Source organism: Spinacia oleracea, chromosome 5 (genome assembly GCF_020520425.1).
Source record: "Spinacia oleracea cultivar Varoflay chromosome 5, BTI_SOV_V1, whole genome shotgun sequence".
NCBI lineage: Eukaryota > Viridiplantae > Streptophyta > Magnoliopsida > Caryophyllales > Amaranthaceae > Spinacia > Spinacia oleracea.
Window position 1 is genome coordinate 13,601,800 of NC_079491.1, and position 15,112 is coordinate 13,616,911.

A 15,112-nucleotide genomic window follows, 5' to 3' on the forward strand; every position below is an offset into this window, starting at 1 on the left:
ATTCCGGGATGGAGGGAGTATGATGAAAAATAATTAGATGTATATAGCTTTGGGTTCTTTTGTGCTCACCTTTGTGGCTTTGTGTATCTCCTTTCTTATTTTTCTTTGCTCGTTTATTGGCCCGTCATTAAACCTTAACTCATTTTGACCCACCCCACTATCGATCATTTTCAATGTAATTCTTTAATGATTTAATCCTATCCTATTTAAGATAAATTACAGGTTCATATCTCCGTTATCCGTTCTAATTATATTTTGCATGAACAACCTTTGAAAACGATTAAAAATAAGGAATCAAATACAGCCGACGTGCCAGTATTTCATCCATGTTTGAAACCCCATTCCTCCATTTACACTACTCCGTATCTCACTCTACAATCCCCAACTACAGTCATTAGTCATTACATCGTTTCTTCTCTCTCTCTCTCTTTCCCTCTTAAGGTGGCCGACAACTCGACAATCCTTGATTTGTGGACATCACAAGCCCCTCCTCTTCATCCATCCGTCCACGTGTCCTCTACCGACGGCTTACCCTAACTCATCCCCCTCTCATCACGGCTTGTACGGCCCCAATCCCACTCCTCTCCTCTCTACTCTACTCCCATCATCACCCTCTCCTCATCATTAACTGTTTTCTCTCTCCTCCCTAAACCAATTCCCATTAAAGCCTTATGGAGTACTATACTCATGTCAAACCAAAATAAACTAATTCGTCTCTCTCATATAAAATCCAAAAGGTTTTCCTACGTCCACTCCCTTCGTTCTCTTTTAATTGCAACGTTTACCAATGCAAGACGTACAATCTTTCAACGGTGGCGTTGTCGGCGGAAGGTTATTGCTAAAGCGGCTTAACCTCCAGCCGCAACAGGAACAAATTAACAATAGTATTAACAACTATCAGTTCCAGCATCAGCCTCAGCCGCAGCCGCAACCGCAACAGGCGGTGTTGAAATGTCCGAGGTGTGACTCCTTAAACACAAAATTCTGCTACTACAACAACTACAATTTGTCTCAACCTCGTCACTTTTGTAAGAACTGCCGCCGTTACTGGACCAAAGGCGGTGTTCTTCGTAACGTCCCTGTTGGTGGCGGCTGCCGTAAATCGTCCAAACGCTCATCATCAAAACCTAAATCGTCGAGCAATAGTAACAATTCTCTCACCTCGAAAAAAATTGTTCAGAGTTCTCGATCGAGTAGCGAGAGTTCCTCCACGCCTCCTCCCGCCGTAGGCGGTGTTGGATTGTTTCAAATTCCGGAGGTGGAGAATTTCGGAGTGTCGTCGGATTTAGAACCGCTGGTTGATTCCACCGCCAATGATATATTTTCCGGCGATATTGGAGGGTTTATGAGCTTAATTACCAATAATAGTAATAATACTGAGAATGCTAATAATAGTAATAACAGTGTCGTTGTTGATGAAGGGAATGCGGCTGCAACGGCGTCGTTTACTGAGTTTCTGCAGAATCAACAGGCAGTTCAGGAGTGGGATATGGAGAAGATTTGTGGGGGCCACCATGAGGAAGATAAGATTGCGAGATCAGTTGATCTGGTGGTGGATCCGACGGTTGGGATTGAGGATTTGTTGCAGAACAGGGGAAGTAATGTGGGGTTTACAACACTAGATTGGCATCTAACGGTTGGTGATAACAGTGACGACAACAATAATCAAGGTTTATATGATGTTCCTGATAGTTCTACTGTTGATCATCAAGCTTATTGGAGTCATTCAACGACAGCCGTTCATCATCATGATGATCATCAATGGTCTGATTCTACTTCTAGCCACCTCCCCCTCTTTCTTCCTTAATTTAATTTTTCTCGTTTAACATCCAATAATTAATATATTAACTACAAAATGAGTTCTTTTTTTAATTGTTTTTTAAGAAAAAGACTCGAAATGTAAATTTGTTTACTACTCTGTACCTGTTTTTACCCCTTTATTTGTTGGGGCGGTTGATTAGGGTTGATTAATATTCAAAAGGATAATTCATGTTGTTCGGTTGGTTTTTATCAAACAAGGATGATATGGGTGTTTGATTTGTACTTGGTGTGCTACATATAATTTTTTACCAACTTATTTTGTCACCATTATTTTTATTTCAAGTTTGAATGAAATCTAATGATGTTTTTAGATTATTACTTTTTCAACTAAATAGATATAAATTGTGTTGTTTGTTCATTACTTGGTACAGTTGAATGTCTGATTACTATTTTTAGGATTGTACAAAATAACTTGGAAATCCCATCAAGTGAAGATATGCATGTGAATATTTATCATCCAACCAAATATATGGTTGCAATTTGATTATTGTGATTAGATATAGTTAGTGTTGAATAATGGTGATTTGAAAACCAAATATATTTTGATGCATGTTGTAGATGTATTAACCTATGTAATAATGGCTAAAACCTCGGATAATAGAAAAGGATTCCGACATGGTAGTATGATAATGTTCGAAAGTCAAATTCTAACATGAGGCCATTTCAATTGTTTTTTTAATTTTTTTTTTGAGTGGTATGGAAAAATATATTAGGAAGCGCTTTTTTTGAGCGAGGGTAACACCTAAGTACCGTTATTAAAAATTGAGAGGAATTGCGTACTATTACAAGTATCAATATACATAGTAGAACTAACTAAATAACCAACATTTTCTGTCCACTTTGATGCTCGATTAATGGAAATGACCATATATTTCAATAAAAGACATTCAATAATACTTAAGTGAATTATTTGAAGTTCACCTTTGTATAGTTACATCCCACTCATACAAAAACTACCCTTTGGCCATATCTTAGCATGTATTTGTCTCATACAATAATTGTATTGTACTATTGGGCAAGATTCTTTTCTAAAGGGATATTTTGTCAAATGGCATATGAAATTTGAACATGCATAAGTTAAAAATTGACCCTATTTTTGAATAATCTTACCTCGGTCCAAAAACCGTGTTGAATGTTAGGTTAAAATGACATTAATCTAAAAATCAATTCAAAATCGTTAAAAATATCCAAAGTTAACTCACTGGGAATTAAACTTCATCTACAAGCAAGGTTTGCTTGAGTATAAACATTGTTAACATCTTGCTTTATGTAATTGATTATGAAGTATGAACCCTAAAAAAATACTTCATACTACGTACGAAGAATATGGGACTCTTGAAGATCATTTTGAGTCATAATTCTAACTAACTAGTTAGAATTTATTAATTGGATTATTAGTTGGGCCACATTTTGATGTTTTTTTTTATTTGTATGTTATTTATATTGATGCTTATGTAACTTGTTTTTTCATTTTATTTATTTTATTGCTTATGTTACTTGATTTTGATCCGTGTTTTATCGACCGTGCATTTTGTTTTATATTGATTTTGGTCCGTGTTTTATCCTACGTGAGAGTACCATTAGGAACATATATACTCATGGGAGTACTACTCAGTAATTGGTTACTCAACATGCTAATCAAATTAACATAACATACAAAAAGCAAACATGTGAACTGGAACTGTGTTAATTAACAAAAATAGATTTAGTAATGTGATAAGAGAAATTATCTGAGAGATCAACAAGTAATTCTCAAACACGAATTTCATTATCTACATTAGGAGTCAAAAGTTAAATTTGAAATAAGGTTGTATTCTATTCACCTAGCTGATTTTCACTTATCTAAACTTATCTGAACTTATCAAAATTTATTAGAACTTATCAAAACTTATTTTAGTTATAAATTGTACTTGGCTAACCCTTATTTTTCCTAAACTTATCTTATCTGAACTTATGTGAACTTAACCGAACTTATCTAAACTTATCTGAACTTATTTTTCCTGAAATAAGTGGAAATAAAGTGAACAGAACATGGCCTAAGTATTGGTTTTTATTAGACTGCTCACTAAAACGTATACGAATTTTTATCTTTGTTATATAATGATTCTAATTTAAAACGTAGTTTTCATTAAGAAGTGGACAAAATAAAAATATTAAATTAACGAGATATCTTTCATTTCTTTCTTTTTGTTTGCCTCATGTATGAAATTGAGAAAAATAAAAGTGGTGATACTCGATTGGTTCGAGCCTGTGATTATTTTTATTAATGGAACAATCTTGTATACTCCATAAGCATGATTGATCAAAGACGCAAAATGGGTCAAATAGAGGGATGGAGGGAATAGATAGAAATATAGAATACGTTGGCCATTAGGAGCAAAGAGTGGTAGATAGTGTACGGACTATTTAGGCAGAGGAGCATGGGAAAGTCCATATGCGGCAGGTAATGGCCCACATAGGTCCTGATGGCCCCACCATACCAACTACTTTTGACAAGTTCCTTCGTAAGACGATGTGTGTTGGTTAATAATGTAACTGAAACGCATCGTACTGTTCTTTATTGTGTGTTTTTGGTCGGTTATATGGTTAGAGGAGGCTCGTGGTGGCCCTACCCTAGTGGTGGGAACTGAAGAGTAGCAGATAAGTGAACTCCATTCTCCACCATTCATAAAAGTGATCATCTAGTCTCATTCAAAACCCAAATTGACAATTTTAGATGCATTCTAATTGAAGTTGTTCATCTAATAATGTACTATCATGATCCCATCCAGATCATACCTAATCCCATTGTTTATTTGGTGTAGACCTATCTAAGCATAGGTAAGTGAAAATTAAAAATTGTCAAATGTTATGAAATATAACGTGGATGCGCATTATGCCCCTATTAATATCTCCGGAATATTCTAGGGTCCAGTAAAACCCTAATCACTGTATCCTATATGTATCCGGTACTATATGGACTAATATACACAACATAATTTTCTCTTTTATCTCTCTTGTTTATTCACAACATGTTATCATCAACATTGCAAACCGCTGACGGAAATCAAAAAGACTCAACAAGGGGAAAATACCTAAGAGAATCATCACTATAGATGTAATTTAATATTAATTGATTCCATGGGCATGTATGATAATTATATTTGTTGATTCGTTCTATTCTAAATGAATGTGATTTTAATTGATTTGCGGTTAGTCGAATATATGTTACAATGTTACCTTAATTTTTTTTTCCGTTGAATTGCAATTGTTGTATTTTGCCGAGAATACCTCATAATATGATGCATATATCTTTACTCCGTATCTATTTTGACATGTAAAGTGATTGTTTAGAGAAAGTATACATATTTACCTCTTGATTCAATTTTGATAATACGTATTTATCCCTTGATTCAATCATGGGAAAACTTATTGATGGAGAATCATGATTGTACCGAACTTTTGCGAAAATAATGATCGATCATCAGTACTTATCATCATCATGAATTTGGGACAACTATGAAACACCTGCCCTATAACGGATTAACGTTCCACACCAGAACGTTTAAAGTCGGTAAAATCATGACCCTCAGTCTTAACTAAACATTCCACCACCAAAATATTTCGAATAACGGACTCAGTGGCGGTGCCAGGATTTACCACTTAAGGGTTCGGAATTTTTCAGAAACATATTACTATAATTAAATATCGTAATCCAAACTTCAACTTACAATTAATAATTCGGTGGTACACGCATTGTATTACAATGACACTAAAAAAATTACAATTAAACTCAAAGAGTTTTATATGTTTGTATTAAAGGTCCATTTTGAGATGTTGGATGTTCATTTTGAGATGGTTCAAGTGGTCTTGAATATTTGAAAGAACAAGCGGATGATTTTGCGACTTTGATATACAATCATTCAAAAATACTCTAAACCCCTCATCTCTATGTTAATCTATTCAAAATCAAATCAAAATTTTCAATTTTAATGTACAAGAGAAATAAAAAGAAAATGGAAAAAGGAAAACAAAAATATATATATGAAGTATGTGGCAAGTATTTTTCCAAATGTAAAAGAAAAAGTAATAAAAAAAAAAAGGGTTTGTATGCAATACATATTATTTCAAAATGATTGAGATGTGTTCAAGGGGAGAAGACAGATTTATGAGTATAAGAAGTAAGCCAAACAATTCTAATACGAAGTAGTTTACTTTACCTTCAAAAAAATAGTTTAATTCTATTTTGAACAAATTAAAAGGACAGAGGAAGGAAAAGTATGCGGTTACAGGAATCGAATTTGTGACCCTTGGTTTCAAATGTTGATGTCAAAATCAACACAGCACTTGGTGCGTTTGTGTGGTACTAGTTGTTGGCCGGCGCGCTATCGCGCGCCGTCCCCCAAGATAGACAAAAATTAATGGCGTAATTATTTTTATTAAAGTATCTCAATTATGGTTTATAAATATTTGTTTGTAGAAAAAAAAAACATATGGCTTAAGGATTGCTAACACTTGTAACATAACATTTGTCTTTGTAAATAAGTCGAAAGAGATTGCATATGCTATCTTGTTCAACACTTACTTCTAACTCACGAGAATTCGAAATGATAAAGTTAAAGTAATATTATTCGAACATAAGAGGTATATAAATAGTAAATCAGTTCTAAGAAATATACAGTAGTCATTAACTTTGCCGCAATAAGCTACACCATTAGTTAACTAATCTTGGGAAACACACTACTTATGTTTCATATTATATTTCCACGGATAGAAGCAAAGCCCTTTTGTTGAAAGGCTAGAACTCAATAACAAGTACTTAATCAATCCTTAAAATAGAAGGATGCTAAGCAAAACTAAAAACTACTACTTTCTCTTCCTCTTCCTCTTCCTCACCCTTCGTGTCTTACTTACGAGTAGTATTATGTTCTTTAGCTTTATGTGGGAACTTCAGACGTGGCGGTATGCATATGGTCCTTCATGTGCTTATTTTCAGAACCGTCATTTCTAGTTGTAGTAGATGGATGAGGAAGACTCATCTGCTTCTTCTTGATTCTTTTCCTTACCATTTTTTCTCGAGAACCCTATAAAAATTAAACTTAACAAAAGCAAATGCTCACTCTTTTCATAATAGTTTAGAAAGAAAATATATCGAACATTTAGTGCATCTTCTTATAATGCATGTAGATAATATATGGTAGATGACAACACATAGTAAGTAGCAAAAATTGAGATGCACATTGCAATAGGCACAAAAGTTGTTTGCTAGGAATACGTAACATTGTGATTGCAAAAAACAAATTTAATTCACAATTTTTTTTAAAGCCATTAACTCATTACTCCTGTTAGTAACAAGAGTTATGAACTTCCTACAAGTCTACACTACTATTGTTAATTCATTAACAAAAGCTAAGCATTTCGATGCTTATACTTGTAATGTGATATATTTCCTAATTAGATAGGATAAAGTTGGCACAAAGACAACCACACACATAGAGTGTTCCATTAATGGAAAACTAATTGTAAATAGGTAAAAGAAGCACAATACATGAAACTCAATACAAGATATATAGAAAGAGAAACGCAATAAAGGAAACTCAATACAGGGATATACAAGAAACGCGGTATAGGAAACTCAATACAGAATATATAGTAATAAGATGAGTAAGTGTGGGGATCACAAAAACGCGGTATCATCTTTTTACTATAATAAATAAATCACTCACTTTCATCTTATTTTAATAAATTCAACTCACTCTCCTAAAACTATGTGTCGGTCAAAGTGTATCTCTTTTTAAAACACGGAAGGAGTACAATTTTCAAAACCAATTACTAAGTGGGCTATATATTTAGTAATGCATGCAGGATAATTCTTGTGTGGACCTGGTCCACACTATTTTATTGTGGGCCCAAAGGCCACACGGGCCAAATTAACGTTCCCGCCTCTCATTCTCTCTCGGTTTCTCTCCTCCCTTTGCCTCTCTCTTGTCACTCTCTGGCTTTCTGTATCCCTTGCTGCCATGAACGACAAATTTCTAAGCAAATACAAGGAAGAAAATTCGATCTAAAATCGTGAATCGAACTCATCAAATCAAGGGTATATCCCTCTTAGTGCTTGCAAATAATTTTGGAAAATAGCGAACGATCAACATTCAAAATGTCACAAATTCATGGTAGAATTATCATAAATCTTATTCGACCTGAAACCCTAATCTCCGATATTTTGATCCCCATGTATAATATCTCCCCTCTTTTCTCTCTCGTGGTTATTTGACTTCATTATTTATTCTTCAGGGACTTCCTAAATTCAATTCAAGTAAGGGTTTTTATTCATTTCACTGAAATCAGTTCCACACTGTTTTGTGATTGATATTTTTGCCGATTATGGTGATATTTTACATAAGTTTTGATGAATTAAACTAATTTTGTTAGATCTCATGATATTTGATTCTTTTGGACATGTTTGTTTTTGGTTTACTTTTTGTTCAATTTTTATTTTTAAAGCCTGCAGAGCATGAAATTTTTAAAATTTGCTTGTGAATTTTTGTTCTGCATATAATCTTGTTCTTTTAGTTGGATGACTACAGAGTCTCAGTGCAAAAACACGACTGTTCAGAAACAGGATGAAGATCATCCATCGTGATCCGGCTCTTCATGCTCAAAGAGTAGCCGCTACTAAGGTTTCTAAATTTATACAAGCATATGTTTATTCTTTCCTTGCGCTGAAAATATGGATTAAGAGACTGGGAATGTATAGAAAAATCAGCTATGGAGATGAATAAATTCAGACTACTGTCAAATATGCTGGTTTTCCCGACCATGGACAATGGTACTGATTAAAGTTTATTAGAACTTGGAAGTATTGATGAGATAGTGATTTCTGAAGCATAATACATGTGTACTACTGACTCGTTAGGCAAGAAATTTGAGGTTACGGTAATGGATATATAGTTTTACACCTTTACATAGAAAGTCCCATGTGAATGTCCATGGTAATGCATTTTTACTATCTTACTTGTATGTTTCATTCCCTTTATCTTCCAATTGACTTCCTTAATTTGATACTATAATAGATGGTGGTTGAAGAGATGAATCCTCTTAACAACAATATTCTTGAAATGGAACATGGAAAAGGTATATTATCCAAATGCAGTTTAACATTGTGTTTACTATAAGGGTCACTATTATATATGATATTGAAAATATCAAGTTGCACAATATCTGAAATTCTGAATGTATCAATAAGATAGTACACAAACATGTTTGTAAGCCTATTAGCTCAATTGGTCGAGCACTGTGTACTTTCATGGCACAGAAGATGTAGGTTCAAGTCCTACATAGGCTAACTTATAGTGACCCTTTTTAACAAATAGTGACCTATCTTTTACATACTCCGTAATAAGTCCCATATTTAAATATAATCACTTTTTAACACATAGCAGCCCCTATGTAAATATTGTCACCATATATAGTTACCGAGCTTTTACATATAGTGACCCGACCCCTAATTAACGTACCAATCTTATAGTTACCTTTATTTTATTCATAGTGACCCCTAATTACATGTAGTTACCTTTATTTTATACATATGTAATTTAGTACATAGTGTTTTGAGGTTAGCAGTTGAAAAGTAATCCCTCAATTAACACGTACATCCAAGCTACGGTGTCCTTCTATGCTATAATTTTGCCTGCTACTTTTCAGATTCTGAATTCAGTTCTCTGGTTTTTGTTATTATAACTGTTAAAAATACGTCATTGACTATTTTCATATCTGAACTCTATATTCTATTGGTACATATTGCTAATTGCTATGCATCTCTTGAGTGCCAAGCTTCTTGACTGTTTACATGTAGATTTTATTATTGCAAATTGCAGATTCTGAAGAGAATTTTAATACTTGAGTAGGAATACTTATTGTTCATGAAATAGATCCCTGATGCATGATACTAATCTATGCTGGATGGGAAGCCTCTTAGCTTCCACCATTGGACAAAGAAGGATTCATTCAAGAATACAACTTTTGAGTTAGTGTCCTTTTTTTTTTACCTATAGTTCCCTTTCTATCATATAGTGACCATTTTAACACATAACATATGTATTTGAAAAAAAGTCATATTTTTTTAAAATATGCGGTTATTCTTTTGAAGCCACCCTTGTTATAGTGACTTTTTTTTAACAAATAGTGACCGCGTAATCAAACTTCTTTTACTTTTAATTACCCTTTCATAACATATAGTGACCGTATCTGAAACATAGTAAGCCGTTTTTAGCCATTAGTTACTTTTTAAAGTTACCCCTTTTAAAGAGTTGATAATCTTTTTATTTTACTTAGTCTTATGGACAAAACAATATAGAAGTTAAAGCAATAAGTTGTTAGCCTATGTAGGATTCGGACCTACATCATGTGCAATTACACATAGCTCTACCAAAGTGAGCTAATAGGCTTTAACAACTTTACATATGAAATAATAAATATAACATCCTTTCATAGTACATAGCCTGCATATCACGTACAATAAATGGTAGACAATTTTGAACTTAAAAACAAGCCAAATCCCCTCAGAGTTACTAATAGCAGCATGAGCAGTAGGCATAATATCAGTCAGCCATTATTGGAGTAGCAGCACGCACCTTACTCAGTTAAGGGTCAAGGTTGAACAATTGTTGTAAGTGATACATCCTCTCTCAAAGCAAAGGAGGCACCAAGTACATCATTCAGGTGCTACTTCTGTCATTTTCTCTACAATGAAAACAATCGCGCTGCCAAATGAAACAGACACAACAGATGCAGTTTGTTTCGCGTTTATCCCGTTCATGTAAGCTTCACTATTTGGCTTGTAGAGCTTAAAATCATAGTCAACATTATCTTTGACACCTTGTCAAGGTATGCTGATGGAAGTGTATGTCCAATAGTCCTCACATCCCACGGATTTTGCATCCAATTGACAACCTGTAGTGTCACTCATACCTTTAGAAATAGCATGGGAATTTTACGCAACATAATAGAACAAAATATCTTGAAATAGACTGATTTCAGATTGTAATTTTGGAAAATTATGGATACAAAAACAAGAAAAATTACCACATGTGCCAAAACCATTCCCAATTCTCAAAACCATGTACTCACTTCTTCTTTATGTATAGTGATTCTTTTCTACGCATAGTGACTCTTATAAACTAAACACTTATTTCTAGATATTGTTACCCTTTCTGAATCATAGTAGCCTTTTTTTTGGAAACAAGAATCACAGTAGCGTTCTCCCTAAAATTAATCATCCTTTTGGTGGAATAAATGTCCTTAGAACTGAAAATATATAGTTGCCCATATGTATGTATATATATATATATATATATATATATATATATATATATATATATATATATATATATATATATATATATGAAGACTAACAATTACAATTTCCAGTAGTTCTACACATGGATACTAAAATGTTAACATAGTGACATTTAAATTGGGAATAGTGACAATGACTACCACCTTATCACACCAACTGCAAAATTTCAAAATCAAACATAACTAAAGACAGTAAAATACATCAAAGTTATTATTATGCATATATAACTTCTGGACCTTTAGAAGCCCACAAAATTTCATGTACAACAAGATTATAATGAGGATTGCAAACATCGGTGAAAGTGTAATCAATAATTCCAAAGAACTACACATAGACGAGGCAACTAAAATACAAGCTTAGCTGCTGCATAAAATTCTCACCTGTTTGGAAGACCTTCTAGAGATCTCCAATGAATTTTCTGGTTTTGGATGGGCTGCAGTGACGCCAGAAATAGTACAAATTAAACCATATCCAAGAGAAAACTTTCAAGTGACCAAAGAATGATAAAATATAAAAACCAAATAATGATGGTACCTGTAGATTTCAAGCAAGCCAAGAGAACTCAATATCACGGCCAAATGCTTTATATTTCAGCGTCCATTTTTATTGATCAACCTTATCTTCCAATACCTGGTATATGAAAAAAAAATCACATTATCAAGCAATGGGAAAGGAAACAGTGTGTTAAGGAGGAAAGCAAAATTGATGATCAACAGAAAACCATCTACGGAAATCTAGCAGAAGAGTGTTTTATAAGATAATAAATGTTACCACAAATGACCATTTTGCATAATGTATAATTTCTCAAAACGTTTTCCATCAAAGAGCATCAGAGCCCTTGATCTAGGATCAGAGTCATTTGTAATACTCAGAAAATTCAGTTGTTCATCAGAACTTGAAATGGAAATATCTCGTGAAAGATGATCATAAAACAGATTTGTATTACCTTCTTCTGACTCGAGCGGCCAGACATGCTTATAGATAGATTTATTCATCTGGAACATGTTGATGGTATCTACACGAAAAATGGAATGCAACATCTTGTCACATTTTATATTACGCCTGTTGGGGAGCAAATCCTTCTCTTTAAAATAAGCCCAGAGTTTCTTAGCTGCTTGAAACCAAATAGAATTTGGCAATACAAAATCCACATGAAAAAAAATAGTAGAATGTCACCTCATCTCGAGCCATCTAAGCCCAGAGTACCCTAGTGCTTTTCAAGCTCAGTTTCGGCATTATCTCCTTCCTTTGGCTGGTAATCTATCAAACAAATTAATAAATCAACCAATTATGAAAAGAGTATAATCCTAACACTCTCATAAGAAATCCAGATGCTAAGATAGTTATTTATGCATAGACCTAGAAGTTTTAGAAACTAAGAAAAGATAGAAATCTCAAACACCTAATACCCCTACAAAATCAAATTTTAAATACCAAGACTTAGAAAATGCAGAAATTGAGAGAAAATAAGAATCTGAAACACCAAAACCCCAAAAAGAATCGCATTTTCAGAAATTCAGAAAAGTACCTTGTCCATTATCTTCTTCTACTTCCTGTTAACCTTGAAAGAAGAAGAAGAACGAGAAAACCATTCAATCTTCACAGACCTTAATCCAATATTTTGATTCCAAACCCTCAATTAAACCCTGCAAATACAAATACCCGCAGAAGCCACCCTTCTAAAATAAGGAACATCGGCAATGGGACCAACTGGGAACCGCTTGTGAACAAGGCCATCATGCACAAACATGTAGGCTATCCCAAACACTGTTATTCCAAGTCCCTGCACAATAGTTATAAAGTTATTACTAACTATTCTTGATTATGATTAAACTATCATATTCAAACAATTAAACAAGTAATACAAAGTAGTTTGTTTAGAAAAAGCATACTTCCAAGATAGTCTTGTGTATGAGCTAATTAGTGGACAGTAGAAAGTAGGAAAATCCTCTTATGCAACAGTTTTTTTTTTTCTTTTTTTTGCCGATTCCTAAAATATCAATGTATCAAGAGTTAAGAGAGTGGATCATTACGCCTGTAATCTCCTAAACCGGTTTCTACAAACAATGTAACGTGATTGTTGCACCCATAATAATAATGTACTATAGGCAATTACAGAAACTTACAGCTCCAAAACAGAGACCAGGGACAAGGCCTTTGTGGAAGAAGCCATAGTTAAGAAGGGCAATAGCCGGGACTGCATTAATTATGGCAAAAACATCATTTAGCTCGAACGGTCCTTCTCTTGGCTTGTGATGAGACTGCAACCACAAATCACAAACAACATAGTACAACGAACATGGTCAATTTGCATGAAATGTGATTGCAACCACAAAATAAACAACTTGGACATAGGCCAAGTAGAACATGTGGAGAGTATGGCCCATGGTCAATGACAAAATTAGTGCATCTTCCAAAACATAAAACTTAGGTGACTACAATAATCTCAAATTTCATACAATTATACAATAAGCTCAAATTTCATACGGAGTATAAGAGTTCATATACTTCGTACCATTTCTAAAACTAACCTCAACTCCAAAATTTTGACGGTGAACAAATTACGGGTTGATGTAAAATAAAAATATACGGATTAAAATCGATAGTTGAAGCCATGTTGCCATCAACTAAAAAGCAACGAATTGGGGAAATTAATTCCACAATAAAACAACCAAAAATCGAATAAAATAGCAGAAAAATAAACGTTAAAATAGTAAATAGTCCAATTCAATTAAACCAGCCATAATTCAATAAAATAAACAATTAAACCTAAGAAACAAAACCCTAATTCGGGGAAATCCAGAGAAATGAGAATCATACCAGGGAGAAAGAGACGAATTGGTAGTGAGGAGATTTAGAAGGAGTACGCGTTGTGAGGAAGAAAATTTCAATCTCGTCCATATCAACACACATTCTACAAAAAAACAATCAGAAATTAAGTAAGTTCCAATTTTTCAATTATTCAAATTAAAAAAAAAAAATCGGAAAAACAAAATCAAACCCTAACTTCAAATTGTGTTGGTGGACGAAACTCACCTCATTGCAAACCCCGAGGAATTAAAATATGTTAACCTAAGAACACATAAACGTAGGAATCTAAATCGTTGAACCAAAATCATAAGTAAAACCGATAATTCATATGAATATTTTGATGGTGGTTCCGAAAGATTTCGTCCGCCATGAAAGATGGCTACAGACCTTGAGAGAGAAAAGGATGAAGGGGAAGGAGAGGCAAGTGAGAGAGAAAAGAATATTAGGGTTAATGCTGGAGCAGAAACCAAATGGGAGCCAATTTGCAGAATCAATCAGCGGCCCAACATGAAGCGACGTGGCAGCAGATGAGAAAAGGGCACAAATGATAAATGGAAGAACTACAAGGGCGTTTTAGTCATCACACTATTGGATGAATAGTGAAAATCAACTCCTTGCTTTTAAAAGGTTGTAAGATTAGTACGGTTAAATATATATAACGGTTTTTAAAAGAAAAAAAGCCTACAACAGGTTTTTTTTCCGGCCCAGTAAGGCTTCAGTTGAACCCACTGAACTCTTACTGGTGCCGCCACTGAACGGACTCATGAACGAACCTCTCCCGAACTGGAAACGCGAAGCTACAAACTAGACTATTGGCTGCACTGAAGACTAAAGATTATTCAAAGCTCGAAGATGCAGACTCAAAGTTCAAAGAAGCTCAGACTTGGAATCTAGCACTACAAACTAATTCTATGTCATTATCCCTTCCATTTCGTTCCTAAAATAGATAAAAGGCTAAATTATTGTCAAATCCTTCTTATCATGTACTTTCATCCAAAATCAATAAAAATTCTTTTTAAAGTGCACCTTTGATTGTCTTACCTTAGCAGTTTTAAAAGCAAAAAACAAACAAAAAGGAAAATTATTCGACGCACGAAACAAATGGCAAAAAACTTATTCTGAACTTTACATAAAAGAGTCCGC

At 34.0% G+C, this 15,112-nt stretch overlaps 1 protein-coding gene and 1 long non-coding RNA gene across 5 annotated transcripts; one reads left to right on the plus strand and one right to left on the minus strand.

The window, feature by feature from the left end:
- Positions 1 to 338: 338 nt before the first annotated feature.
- Positions 339 to 2,043, plus strand: LOC110794615 (dof zinc finger protein DOF5.4). Its single transcript, XM_021999582.2, has one exon. It carries the CDS (start codon positions 788 to 790, stop codon positions 1,805 to 1,807), a length of 1,020 nt encoding a protein of 339 aa, XP_021855274.1. The 5' UTR covers positions 339 to 787; the 3' UTR covers positions 1,808 to 2,043.
- Positions 2,044 to 10,261: 8,218 nt separating this feature from the next.
- On the minus strand, positions 10,262 to 14,438 carry LOC110794474 (uncharacterized). 4 transcript variants are annotated; one of them, XR_008921463.1, is made up of 9 exons: positions 14,195 to 14,437; positions 13,979 to 14,072; positions 13,285 to 13,419; positions 12,687 to 12,941; positions 12,335 to 12,418; positions 12,105 to 12,242; positions 11,693 to 11,788; positions 11,539 to 11,591; positions 10,262 to 10,752 (listed from the first exon to the last, which is right to left on the minus strand). It is a non-coding gene; the product is annotated as an uncharacterized lncRNA (long non-coding RNA). The 4 variants fall into 4 exon arrangements; XR_008921464.1 differs by having other exon boundaries at positions 12,105 to 12,173; positions 14,195 to 14,436; XR_008921462.1 differs by having other exon boundaries at positions 12,105 to 12,220; positions 14,195 to 14,436.
- Between the last annotated feature and the right edge of the window lie 674 nt (positions 14,439 to 15,112).

Coding starts and splice junctions, on each gene's coding strand:
- LOC110794615 (XM_021999582.2), top strand. CDS start 788: ATGCAAGACGTACAATCTTTCAACGGTGGCGTTGTCGGCGGAAGGTTA.